The sequence below is a fragment of the Protomyces lactucae-debilis genome (genome assembly GCF_002105105.1).
Source record: "Protomyces lactucae-debilis strain 12-1054 chromosome Unknown BCR37scaffold_31, whole genome shotgun sequence".
Lineage (NCBI taxonomy): Eukaryota > Fungi > Ascomycota > Taphrinomycetes > Taphrinales > Protomycetaceae > Protomyces > Protomyces lactucae-debilis.
Genome location: NW_024468023.1, coordinates 53279 through 65644, shown reverse-complemented (window position 1 = coordinate 65644; position 12366 = coordinate 53279). Strand labels below are relative to the sequence as shown.

At 50.7% G+C, this 12366-nt stretch overlaps 7 protein-coding genes across 7 annotated transcripts; 4 read left to right on the top strand and 3 right to left on the bottom strand.

Annotated features, from left to right (window-relative positions):
- Positions 1-215: 215 nt before the first annotated feature.
- BCR37DRAFT_403911 (major facilitator superfamily domain-containing protein) lies at positions 216-1499 on the top strand (the record flags this gene model as incomplete). The annotated part of the gene is made up of 1 exon (XM_040872043.1): positions 216-1499. One exon carries the CDS (start codon positions 216-218, stop codon positions 1497-1499), a length of 1284 nt encoding a protein of 427 aa, XP_040721969.1.
- Positions 1500-1818: 319 nt separating this feature from the next.
- BCR37DRAFT_224970 (FAD dependent oxidoreductase) lies at positions 1819-3247 on the top strand. The gene has a single exon (XM_040866475.1). It carries the CDS (start codon positions 2139-2141, stop codon positions 3234-3236), a length of 1098 nt encoding a protein of 365 aa, XP_040721968.1. The 5' UTR covers positions 1819-2138; the 3' UTR covers positions 3237-3247.
- Positions 3248-3652: 405 nt separating this feature from the next.
- On the bottom strand, positions 3653-4534 carry BCR37DRAFT_335801 (ribosomal RNA large subunit methyltransferase F-like protein; the record flags this gene model as incomplete). The annotated part of the gene is made up of 2 exons (XM_040867201.1): positions 3653-4415; positions 4446-4534. Coding segments are annotated over 2 exons (852 nt in total), but the record flags the coding sequence as incomplete, so codon positions are not given.
- Positions 4402-5678, top strand: BCR37DRAFT_224884 (uncharacterized protein). The gene has a single exon (XM_040866471.1). It carries the CDS (start codon positions 4661-4663, stop codon positions 5444-5446), a length of 786 nt encoding a protein of 261 aa, XP_040721966.1. The 5' UTR covers positions 4402-4660; the 3' UTR covers positions 5447-5678.
- A 28-nt stretch (positions 5679-5706) lies between these two features.
- Positions 5707-9271, bottom strand: BCR37DRAFT_384561 (leucyl-tRNA synthetase). The gene has a single exon (XM_040870262.1). It carries the CDS (start codon positions 9210-9212, stop codon positions 5910-5912), a length of 3303 nt encoding a protein of 1100 aa, XP_040721965.1. The 5' UTR covers positions 9213-9271; the 3' UTR covers positions 5707-5909.
- A 94-nt stretch (positions 9272-9365) lies between these two features.
- BCR37DRAFT_372705 (cyclin-like protein) lies at positions 9366-10871 on the bottom strand (the record flags this gene model as incomplete). The annotated part of the gene is made up of 3 exons (XM_040868360.1): positions 9366-10532; positions 10571-10652; positions 10699-10871. 3 exons carry the CDS (start codon positions 10869-10871, stop codon positions 9831-9833), a joined length of 957 nt encoding a protein of 318 aa, XP_040721964.1. The 3' UTR covers positions 9366-9830.
- Positions 10872-11244: 373 nt separating this feature from the next.
- Positions 11245-11897, top strand: BCR37DRAFT_336141 (translocation protein Sec62; the record flags this gene model as incomplete). Its single annotated transcript, XM_040867213.1, has 2 exons — positions 11245-11317; positions 11359-11897. Coding segments are annotated over 2 exons (612 nt in total), but the record flags the coding sequence as incomplete, so codon positions are not given.
- Between the last annotated feature and the right edge of the window lie 469 nt (positions 11898-12366).

Genomic DNA, 12366 nt, shown 5'->3' with positions numbered 1-12366 from the left:
ACGTCATCAATGTCACGAATTTCATCTGAAAAAGCTGCCTGTTGCAGCGGCTTACCCGAGAGAGCTTCAAGTCGCCAGGAGCTTATCAGTGCAAATGATATAAGGTAGTTCTATCCTCAAACTACCGGGAGAGTATGTCTCCTCTGGAGCTTGATCGTGTGTCAACCTTGCCGCATGAGTCTCCTCCGTTGCCGAAACATGCAGCTGAGCATGCCATGGATGACTTGCCCCCTGCCGACCGCGGTCGCGCAGCCTGGACATTTGTTGCTGCAGCTACGCTACTAGAAATGCTCATTTGGGGCTTTGGTTTTACTTTTGGTATTTTCCAAGAGTACTATGCCTCCAATGCACCGTTCAAGGGAGCGAGCAATGCGAGTATCTCTGCTGTTGGTACAGTCGCGCTGGCTCTCATGTACTTTGTGTCCTTTCCAGTTCTGCCGCTTGCAAGAGCATACCCCAAATACATTGGGCCTGGCATGTGGGTTGCATTGGCTGTCTTGAATCTCTCGCTCTTCTTGTCTAGTTGGGTGACCTCAGTGGGTGGACTCATTGTCGTCCAGGGAGTCGTCTTCGGTCTCAGCGGTGGTCTCCTCTACACACCTGTGATTCTATGGCTAGGTGATTGGTTCGTCGAACATCGATCGCTTGCTGCCGGTATCATTTTTGGTGGATCAGGTCTCGGCGGTGTCATCCTGCCATTCCTTTTGTCTGCTTTGCTTGAACACGTCGGCTTCGCTTGGACCATGCGCATTTGGGCTGCAATCTATACAATCTTCGGCTCGATTGCTGTTTACTTTCTCAGGCCTCGTATACCGGCTCGACTGCAAGTTGCGACCAAAGTGCGATATCCCTCGTTGCGCTTCCTCAAGGCTCCCCTCTTTTGGACAATTGGTGCGACTATCTTCTTCCAGGCACTCGCCTTCTACCCAATTTCTCTTTACATGACGACCTATGCGACCAGTTTTGGTGTTAAGGCCATTGAAGCCACTCTAGTGACCGTCATCTTCAATTTGTGCTGTATCCTCGGTCAGATTGTGACTGGATGGCTGGCAGATGGTCTCCTCAGCTATGTCAGCATCATGACGGTCTCCACACTCTTCTCAGCACTCGTCTCCTTTCTCATCTTGGGGTTTGCACGGGGTCTAGCCATGCTGATTGTCTATGCCATCTTCTTTGGGAGTGCATCAGGTGGGTTTTCTGCAATCTGGCCACGAGCCTCGTCAGCCGTAGATCCGGAAATCAGCGGAACAATTTTCCTCGCTTTTGCGTACTTCAAGGGTACAGCAAGTATCATTGGTCCGACAGTCGCCGGTGTCCTCTATTCATCGCATCAGTCTGGAAAGGTCAGCAAGGATGACTCTGATTACGGTCGCCATGGTTTTGAAAAGGTGACCTTGTTTGTTGGCAGCATGATGCTTGTTGCAACGCTCATTTCGACAGGTATTGCTGTGGCACCCTCCATCAAGAAGATGACTAGAGGCACTAAAAGCAGCCGATAGAGCACTTGTCACTTTGGCTAATGAAGCACTTATACATTTGTCTTCCTCATTTATTACACGTATCTACATCTCAATTTCTATTGTACTTCCATTCTAGCTCCAGCGAGTCTTCCATTGTCCATATGAACCCAAGCTTACAAGCATACGACGTCGCGGCTGATTCTTGAAGCAAGAGTTGGCAAGTCGCAGCTTCACTCGCAGTTTCGACCCCTGGAATTTTATCCTACTCTACAGGAACTACATGTACAGCTGCGGTCTGAAGGAACACAACAGGTCTTGGAAGATATTCGAGCAATTCAGCTGCAGTTGTTTATTCTTTCTCTGATCATCCCAGAGAGATGGACTGGGGGGAAACTCTCGCAGAGCCTGTCAGCTGCTATGATGGAGCAATGACAGCGAGGCTTGCTGGCCGAAGCTTTGGGGCGATCTCTAACGTGATCACAGGCAGGTTATAGCTTTGAAATAAAGATAACCTAGGGAATCAGCCAACAGGACGCCTGGAGTAGCAATAACGTCTCGGAACTATAGCTGCAACTGGCTTAGCGCTAGCTACACAGCGAACTACAGCCCGCGCGCTTATCGTGCCTCGATTTAAGATCTTGGTTTGCAGTTGCAGAGCGGAACACCCAAACCACCACCATGGACTTTTCTCATGTTGTTGTCGGCGGCGGAGTTGTAGGTCTAGCTGTCGCTTCTCGTCTAGCTCGTGCTGCTGCCTCCAATAGTGTCCTCTTGATTGAGCGCAATAGGCAGGTTGGTCAAGAAACTTCGTCGCGTAATAGCGAGGTCATCCATGCTGGACTCTACTACCCGCTCAATTCGCTCAAAACAGAACTCTGTATCAAGGGTAAATCTATTCTCTACGAGCTCTTTGACAAGCAAGGCATAGACTACAAGCGTTGCGGCAAGTGGATTGTTGCACAAAATGCCGATCAAGCTGCATACCTAGATACCTTGCGGAACAAAGCGGACCAATTGGGCGTGCCGACGCGTACCTTGAGTGCAAAGCAGGCTCAAGTCATTGAGCCGCATGTGCGTGCTGATGAATGTGTCTTGGAATCTACCTCGACAGGTATCATGGACTCGCATGGTCTTATGACTTATCTGCTGGGTCAGTTCGAGAATGCTGGCGGTGACGTGTCTCTTGCGACAAAAGTAGATCGGATTGATGCGATAGCAGGAGGCTACAAGTTGAGTACGACAAGTGCTGGTGAAGCTTTCGACATCAAGTCTGAGTCTGTTATCAATTGCGCTGGGCTATACGCAGTAGACATTGCCAATATGATCCTGAAGGAGCAACTCAAGGCCTATTACGCGAAAGGGCAGTACTATGCATACGCTGGTGGACCAGTTCCGAAACACCTCATCTATCCATGCCCCGAGAAGCATCTCGCAGGTCTCGGGACGCATCTGACATTTGATCTAGCCGGCCAAATCAGATTCGGTCCCGATATCGAGTGGGTGGACAGTCCAGCCGATTTGTCCGCCTCAGATGCAAGGCTTGATGAGGTTTATAAGGCCGTCCAGCAATTCTTCCCGTCGCTCGAGCGCAGTCGCTTGACGGCAGATTATTGTGGCATTCGGCCAAAGATGGCACCCAAGGGTAGCGCAGCAACGGACTTTGAGATCCGTCACGAGCCGAACCATCCAGGCTTTGTCAACTTGCTCGGTATCGAGAGTCCAGGTCTGACGAGTTGTCTTGCCATTGCTGAGCATGTTGAAGGCTTATTGAAGTGAGTGCCGCAATGACGGCATCAGGCTTATGCATCTCTGGCAACATGAGGACGCGAGACATCGTACACCTTTAAAGACTGTTTCAACTTGCTGCAAAGGCTTTCAAAGACCAGAAAGTTCTCGGCAGATCGCAAAATGAGCTCTAAGCCAGTCGAATTTACCTGTGCTAGGACAATGGTTGGGACGCCTTCAGAAGCCCTCACAGCTCGTCGCCGACGCGCCTCACGAGACCAGGAAACAAGCTTGATGGTGAGAAGCATGCTTGTGGGCATCTCCTGCCAACACCACTCGATTGCAAAGGTCGAACAGAATCCTTGAAGCGCTTTCAATGGATACTGAGCCTTGAAAGAACAAACCAGACTGCGTGGTGTCAAGGACCGTAGAGCCAATGCTTGGCTTGCTGCCGTTTCTGGCATGGCTCTTTGAGGCGCAAAAGACCATCCGACAACCCAGCGTCGAGTTTTGCCCTGGGTGAGCTCGTGCAAGACGTAGTTGTTGATCCCAGCGCTTCGTAAATGCCCGACAAGCTGCTCCACGCTAGAGAGTTTACCAAGCATGGTCGTGTACCATTGAATGCGCTTTTGTAGAGCCTTGCTCTCCTCAAACAAGCGCAACGTGAATGCGACTTCACCGCCTGGGGTAATCATTTCGCTCGGAGATCCAATGAATGCCGCAGACTTTGCTCCACCCTTCAACTTTGCTGAGGTTGCAATCTCTTCTTCATCAGTGTAGAATGGTGGGTTGCACATCACAAAATTCAGAGGCTGCGATATCACTGCATTGTGCTGGAGTAGAATCGGTGCATCAACATCTGCCTTGAGCAGGATGATGCGTTCTGAGAGGCTGTTTTGTTTGAGATTGTCTCTTGCAGCCTCGAAAGATCTTTGGTCACTTTCTGTTGCGAGCATGCGCCATTGCTTGTTTTGAGCAATGGTAAGCAGAGGATAGACTGCAGTTGCGCCAGTGCCGACGTCGAGCCCTACAACCGGTTTATCGTCAAGCCGCGTTTCCGAGACAAGGTCTTCGAGCCAGAGCACATAATTGAGACGATTGCCAAGCGTTGGGCAAAGCCGGTCGACAGGAATCGCCACAGTCAAGCCAAAGAAATGCTTGAAGTAGCATCTAGTCACAGCTCTGAGGGCATTTGGATCATTGTAATCGAGGTAAGATCCATCTATGAGGCTGAGAGTCAGCCATTTGGATACATTTTACAGACAAGCGTACAAAGGACGTAGGTCAGGAAAGGCTTGAGCTAGCAGCTTGAGGTCAGGCGGTGTAGCAAAGCATGAGCGAGGGTGCATTCAGCATACGTCAACAGGAAGTCAGAGCTCTGGGAGTGTTGGTCGTGGAAAGGGGGCTCCTCGTCGTGAACTCAACTCCCCGCAATCGCCGACCTCAACATTGAGCACATCGATCCATCATCTGATATGGCTGCCAGCAGACTCACAGGACGTACCATCTTCATCACAGGGGCCTCCTCCGGGATTGGACGTGCCACTGCCCAGGAGTTTGTCAACCAGGCTCAAGGACACAAGATCAACCTTGTGCTCGCTGCCCGTCGCCTTGATACCCTCAAGGAGATTGCTGCAAGTCTAGAGTCTCAAGGTGCGAGCGTACATCCCGTCAAGCTCAATGTTTCAAGTTTGGAAGAGATCAAGCAGGTCCTGGCAGATTTGCCCGATAAGTTCAAGCAAGTCGACTGTCTCGTCAATAATGCCGGGTTCGTGGTTGGGACGGAGCATGTGGGTGACATTGTTTCTGCGGATATCGACTCGATGTTTGCTACTAATGTGAATGGTCTCATCCACATGACACAGGAATTTGTGCGGCGCTTCAAGGAGCAAGGCAAAGGGGATATTGTTAACATTGGGTCCATTGCAGGCCGTGAGCCATACCCAGGCGGCAGCATCTATTGTGCAACGAAGGCAGCTGTGGCAGCCTTCACCTCTGCGCTGCGCAAGGAACTCATCTCAACAAGGATCAGAGTGATCCAGGTCGATCCAGGACAGGTCCTGACCAATTTTTCTGTCGTACGCATGCGTGGTGACACGGAGAAGGCAGATGCCATCTACAAGGGCGTGGAGCCCCTCACGCCTGAGGACATTGCAGAGATCATTGTCTTTGGCGTCTCGCGACCAGAAAATGTCGTTATGGCAGAGACACTCGTGTTCCCTAGCCACCAGGCAGGGGCTGGTAGTATGCACCGCAAGTAAGAAACATAGATATCATTACTCATCATAGAGGCTCAGCTACGAGGATTCTGTGAACCCTTGACCTGTCTTGTCACCAAAACCTGTGCCCGACAATTCCGCAAGCTGCATAGAACGCTTGTAGTCGTTGTAACTCGAGTTCTTTCTTGGCATACCAGGTCTTTCTGCTTCCTGTGCCTCTGACTGCCCGAAGCTGGTAAAGGACAGCTTGGCTTGCTCGTCTACATTGGTCAGAAGTCATTTATGCCAAGAAGCAGCCGTACCTTTGTAATTGCTCGAATCAGCGGCTGGAATATGGCTTTCGCGTCGCTCGCCTTGACTTGGCCCTGCCGTCGAGTACCCTGGCGTACCTCCTTTGTCTGCCATGTCTGCCATAGTGCGAACAAGTGTTGGTTTGCGGTTGTACAACGTCGACGCGATCGAGAAAATGACGACGGAAAACGAGACAGTCACATCTACGACTCTACTACACATTCTGGAAGTAGAATGAAGGATACCCTGGCGTCGCCAAATCTGCCATGGGCGGTAGGTCCTCTGAAAAGTCACCAACTAGCAGCTCCGGTTGCAGACCAGATTCCGTGCGTTTGACCTTGACAATGGCCAACTTGGCCAAGTTCATGCTCGCATGCAAGAAGCTCTCCATCTGTACAAGCAACTGAGCCTCATCAAACAGCTGAGCGCGAGAAAAGACATCCTCAGCAGAGACGTCGGCTGATCGCTGGAGAACCAAGGCCTTGATGGCCTGCACGAATGGCATCGCCTCTTTCCGCTTCTCCTTCTGCATAAGCACTTTGGCATCGTCCACAATCGCCTTGTCGTCAAAGGAGTTATTTTGTTCATCATAATGCCGCTTGATGGCATCGATATAATCTTGCTGCCAAGTCGGGAACTGCTCAGACAAGAAGATAGTCAAGGCCTTTGGCTTCGTAGGGTCATACTGAACCTGTTTGCCCTTGCTCTTCTTCTTGAATTGCAGACCTTCGGATGAGTGAATACTGCTCACCAAGTCGCGCAAGTAGGTGAGACCAGCAGAAATGACAGGGTCCACAGGTGCCGTCAATTCGGGGAATCGGGCAGTCTGTACGCTGCCGCTCTTTTGCAGAACGGTCGAGTAGATATGTTCACTGATGTGCGGTGCGAATGGCGCAATAAGCAAAGCTTGCCACTCAATCCATTGCATTACCAGATCCTTGTGCATGCCCTCTCGAGAAATCTCGCGGTACCAGTCTCGAGCAATGCTGAAGTCGTAGAGTCCAGACTTGAGTGCCGTCCGATATTGCGCAGCTTCATAGCCTTTGCGTGTTGTCTCAGCAAGCTGATTCATTTCATTGGCAAAGGCCTTGTCGCTAAAGAGCATTTCACCTTGACGGAGCGATCCTCGTTCCCTGACTTGCTCTTCACACCATTCCTTGAGCGTAAAGAGACGCAGAATCATGGCATTGGCCGAGGCTTCCTCGAAGTTCGCATCCTCAAGCGAGTCACCTGCGTCAGCCAAGCACAATCGTGTTGCATCAGCACCAAACTTCTGCACAGCTTCACGCATCGTCAAGAAATTGCCAGTTGACTTGGACATCTTGTCACCGTTGAGCAGCAAGTGACCGTTGCCACGTACGCCGCGAGGCCACATGTCTTCCTCAAAGATGGCAGTGTGGGTGTACATCCAGAAGGTCAAGTGATTGGTGATCAAGTCCTTTCCACTGACACGCACGTCGAGTGGGTAAAAGTACTCAAACTCATATCGCATAGCCTCCAATGTCTCCATGGGGATGTCTGTCTCTGGCGATTTGCCCTTCGCGAGAATATACTCCCATACAGCGTCCGTCATTTGTTCTGCGCGAATGTTGCCCTTGCCGAGTTGTGCACCATCAATCGACGCGTGAAGCCAATGCGCAATGGTGTAGTAGGCCATGTAGATGGTTGAGTCAGAGAGAGACTCAACAAGGTATTGAGGGTCCCAAGGAAGCTTAGTTCCAAGACCGTACGATCGCGAGCAAGCCCATTGGTTGAGCCAAGCAAGACACTGCTCAAAGCCATTGCGCGTTTCCGCTCCAAACGTGTTCATGTTCTTCAACAGACCCTCCGTCTTGGCACGCCAATTGGCCTCTCCGTAGTCAATGTACCATTGATCACAAAGAGCAATGACACACTCGTCGCCGGATCGAGACATGATGGTGTCCTCTGGCTCATTGTACACGAATGCAAGGCCTGCATCAATCATGGCTTGCCTGACAAGAGGCTTTGCCTTTTCAACCTTCTCGCCCTTGAAGTCACCAACGAGCATGGTGCCCGAGTAGAAACCTTCCTTGTAGCAAAGTTCCTTGGCTTTTGCGAGCAAGTCAGCATCCTTAGGTGAAGCAATTTTGAGCTGCTGGCAAACGGTCGGTGCACACATCTTCCCGTACGATGGCGTCTCGATAATGGCCACAGGCTCATTCTGAGCCCAGGTTGGATCTATACCGTAAAATGCTGCTTTCTTTGCAAGGTCGAGGGACGTCATGTAGTCATCAGGTGAGTCGCTGGGCACTGATGTGACAACACCCGTTCCTTTGGTTGCCAAGACAGTTTCCATTGGCAGGATACGGACTTGCTTGTACACTGAGTTGGGTGCATCGACAAGGGTTCCGACAAGCTGACTTCCCTTGATGTCACCAAGGTGAACCACTTCACGCTCCTCGAACAAGTCCTGGAACGCCATGTTGCGTGCTGATTTGGCAGAACAGAGGTAGACCTCACCGTTTTTTGCACGGAACAAGCCATATGTAATTTTGGGTCCAACAAAACAGTTGGTTTGGCCATACATGGTCTCAGGTCGAAGGGTTGCTGCAATAAAGAAGATTGGTGTATCCTGCAACTTCAAAGATTGCACAACTTCTTTAGCTTGTTCAGACCACTCGATGGCGCGCAGCTTGATACCAGTATAGTCAGTTGGTCCCTTGCCTTCACCAGATGCACGGTCGTGGTCCATGCAGGGCTGGCCATCGAGAGGCGAGTAAACGGTGTACCGCTTGCCAAACTTGACTTTTTGCAGACCGTGCAGCTTGTTCATCTGCCAGCGCACAAATGAATCATAGTAAGGGTTTGCATCTGTCGTGATCATGGATCGACGCCAGTCTATACGGGCACCAAACGCGGTACAGTCCTCCTCACAGAGCGGCGGGAAGTACTCGAGCCAGTATCGCTCATCAGCAAACTTAGGAATCTCCTCATTAGGAATCTTTAGCAACTGCATGATTTGGAATTGATAGTCCATGCCGCCCTTCTTTGCTGTGGCTTTGGACTTTTTGCCCTTGAACTTGGTTACATCGCGCTCGCCGACCTGCTCTGGCTGTAGCTGCACCTTTTCCTCCAGCGGTGGATTGTCTGGCAACTGAAAGTCCTTGCCAAAGAGCTCAATCTCGCGCTTAAGCTTGTCGGCGCACGACTTGATGGGCATACCTGTGCAGTGGAAGCCAAGGGGAAACAAGGCCCGCTTGCCCTGGAGCCTAGCAAAACCAGTCGCAAATTCGACTTTGGTCAGCGTAAAGGCATGGCCAAGATGAAGCGATCCGTTCATGTAGGGATACGCCATAGTGCCCATAAACTTAGGCACTTCTTCGTGCGTCTGTGCACCTCGCTTGCCTGCTTCAAATGCTGGCGGATCAATCTCAAAGAGCTTGTCTTGCTTCCATTGCTTCTGGCAACGTGCCTCGATTTCTTGCAAAGTATCACGCTTGACTGTATTTTGCAGCGTCAATTTGCCCACATCTTGAGCGAGTGCTGCACTACTCATCTTGCGCAGCAGATGCCTAATGATGGCCGTCGTTTGGCTTGTCGGCTTTTGTGTGCAGATGCAGGTCGTCGTCGTCCCTTGATTTCTTCTGGCAGATTTGAGCGTGAGACCACAAACGACGAGCAGAAGAATTTGTGAGCGCCAGCAACTTGCCCCTACCAAGACTACTAGTACTATTACTTGCATACATCAGTGTAGGATACGAGCCGAGGTGGCGGATGAAAGAGGACATGCTGTTGACGGTCCCTGATTATCCTATCATTCACAGACCTGAGCAGACAAGGACTCCTTGAGGGTCCCCATGTTGAGCACGAATACACTGAGACTTTCTAAGCCAACGCGCTTCCTCTTTTGTCACCATCTCTTCGCTCGATGCTCAGTTACTACGAACCCCCGAAACTTCTACTTCTGCCTACCTTTGTTCTTTGAAATACGATGTGTAGTTCTGGTTAGAAGAAGAATGAGAATCGCCTCCTCATACGGCTGCTGCGCCAAACTGATTTTAGTGGCGGCTTGAGAGGATGCTTGCGTTTGCACTCAGCAACAGAAACTGTCTTGCCCTTCTCGGGAGACGCTTGATGCTGGCTGCCTACATTATATATATGCTCGTAATACTGTTCACGCTTCATCCATAGCGTCAATCATTTCAGCGTCCAGCCGTTCCTTGTGTAGCACGAATCGACAGGTCCCTTTATCCCCCACAAATGTCATGTTGGATGGTGCCTGCAAAATATCATAGGCAGAGTGTATCGCCTTGGTTACCGCTCTGCCATTATGTGTGACGGCCAATGCAGACTTGATTTCCATTAGCGCTTGTTCATCCATCTCCATGTCGAGCGTCGTATACTGCCGATTGTTCAAATAGAGGTCTAGTAAGTCTTCCTGTGTCTCCTCTAATTGAACCTGAGAAATATGCTGAAGCGGAAAGGAACATGGTTCTTGGCGCAAGCGACAAGCAAGAGACAGGCACGCCTGCGCAATGCCATGAGGCGGTACCTTGTGCGGCGCGTAGGTCTTGTAGCTATCTGCGCACAGTTGCCAAGCAAGCCAAGTTGTCTCCTTTGTCACTTTATGATGTCGCGCGAATTTGATGAGAGGTGCTTGTGGATGACGTGCACGAAAGTCAAAGCAATGGACTTCTAGTATCATGCGCTCGAGTCCAAGTAATCGTTTTCGTTGTTCTTCCAGAGTTGCAGAATCGGGATTCAAGTCCGGGCCTTGTGGATGCCGATACGCATAGACTGCAGTGAGAATGTCTTTGGCTTTTTTGCTTGTATCTTCCATCTTCGAGGCAACGAATAGACATGCAGAGGCGACGTCCTGCTGTTAGACCATTCGTCAGGTTATGGAGGCCTTACGTTGGAGTTGAAGTCAGAGATGGCGTGAAATAGATGGAAGCGTGTATAGAGCATCATGGCTGTTCCGATCGACCTGACAGGGCTGTAAGAAGGTTAGTATACGTGGAAGGAAATGAGCTTTGACGCACAACTGTAGAGTGCGACCGACTGCTTGCATCCAACAGCATGCCGAAAGACGAAGTTGAAGTTCCTTGGACTCTGTGGTCTGCAATAGCCTGATACGCGTTGAGAGCGTTTCAATCTGATATTGAGTCAGGTACGGATGGGATAGATGAACAGCGACTGGGAATGTCGTCGTCATAGTAAAAAGCAAGCAGCTTAGACAAAAGACACTCTAGCAGCACAAGGACAGATAGCAGCAATCAAGGCTCCGAGTATAGCTCAGCAGGCCTTGTAATGGAGAGGTTTATAGAGCTGTGTATAGAAGTGTCTGGTTGTCTTTCTCTCACGAGCGGCAACAAATAGGAGAGACTGCCCACGCAACCACGTAACCATCTTGACACACTCTCCATCTAGCTGCTACAAGAGTGACTGCTGAGACTTGAGCGATGGAAGGCCAGCAGGATCAGCAACAGCTGACGCCGGAGCAGCAGCAACAGCTGCAGGCTGCACAACAGCAGATGGAAGACCTGCGTTCTGAGCCATTCAAAAAACAGGCGCTGGAGCTGGCTCAGTTCCTACGGCACAATGCATTGCTCAAGAACAAGTCTGGCGTGCTGGACGGCAAGCGTGTTGAGTACTTCAAGGGTGCGCTGGCCTCAATGAACCAGTACACTGCTAATGATAAGGCAAAAACGCACTCAAGGCTTTGCAGAGCGATGCATACCAAGCATTGAGCGCCAAGAACCCTACACTGCCCAAAATCACAAACTTGCAGGAAGCAGGGGAAGCGATGCGCTTGCTACCGATCCATCTGCTCGCGCTACGCGTTGATTTATTAGAAAAGGAGAAGGCCAAGAAGGGTGCTTCGCAAGCGAAACCATCTCGCAAGGTGCAGATCAACCGTCAGCAAGAAATCAGCGAAGAGCACAGCTACGTCTGGTTCTATGAGTACATCCCTCTGACCACCAAACTGGCTGGTCTAGGATTGCTTGTGATCGTCTTGCTCATCATCATGTACCCCTTGTGGCCCACACGCATGCGTTTCGGTGTCTACTACCTCTCCTGGATCGCTCTGGGCTTCGTGGCTTTGCTCATGGCTATCGCTGTTGTGCGTCTCATTCTCTACCTCATCACCATGTTTGCTGCACCTCCAGGAATTTGGCTGTATCCTAATCTGTTTGAGGATGTCGGTTTCTTTGACAGTTTCAGGCCTCTCTGGGCTTGGCATGAAGACAAGGCTGCCATCAAGGAAGCAAAGCGTGCAGCAAGAGAGGCGAAATTGCAAAAGCGCCAGCAAAAGGTCAAGGAAGGTGGTGCTTCCGCCATCGGCAGTCATTCATCGCCTGCAGGTTCAGTGAAGCCGAGGGCAGCATTCATCGAAGAGGTCAGCGAGTAGACGTAGCTTTTATCTGGATGCTACCGTAGCTTTTAATCTTGTGCCAAGCTTTCGTCAACAACAATAACAATTTACTGTTCACGGCCCAAGCTGATACTTGAGACAGAGCTTCAATGGCACGAAAGCACGTCATCAGAAGCTTGACTTCCTCCTTCCTTATTTCCCCGAGTCAGGGTCCAACGGGAAGGTTGCAGACGTGGGATGGGTGCCTTCACTGCCATGTGTCGCGCGATGTCGGCAACTGCCTACCAGATGAAATCGAGGAGAGATGCAATCAACCAAAGCACACATACCATCC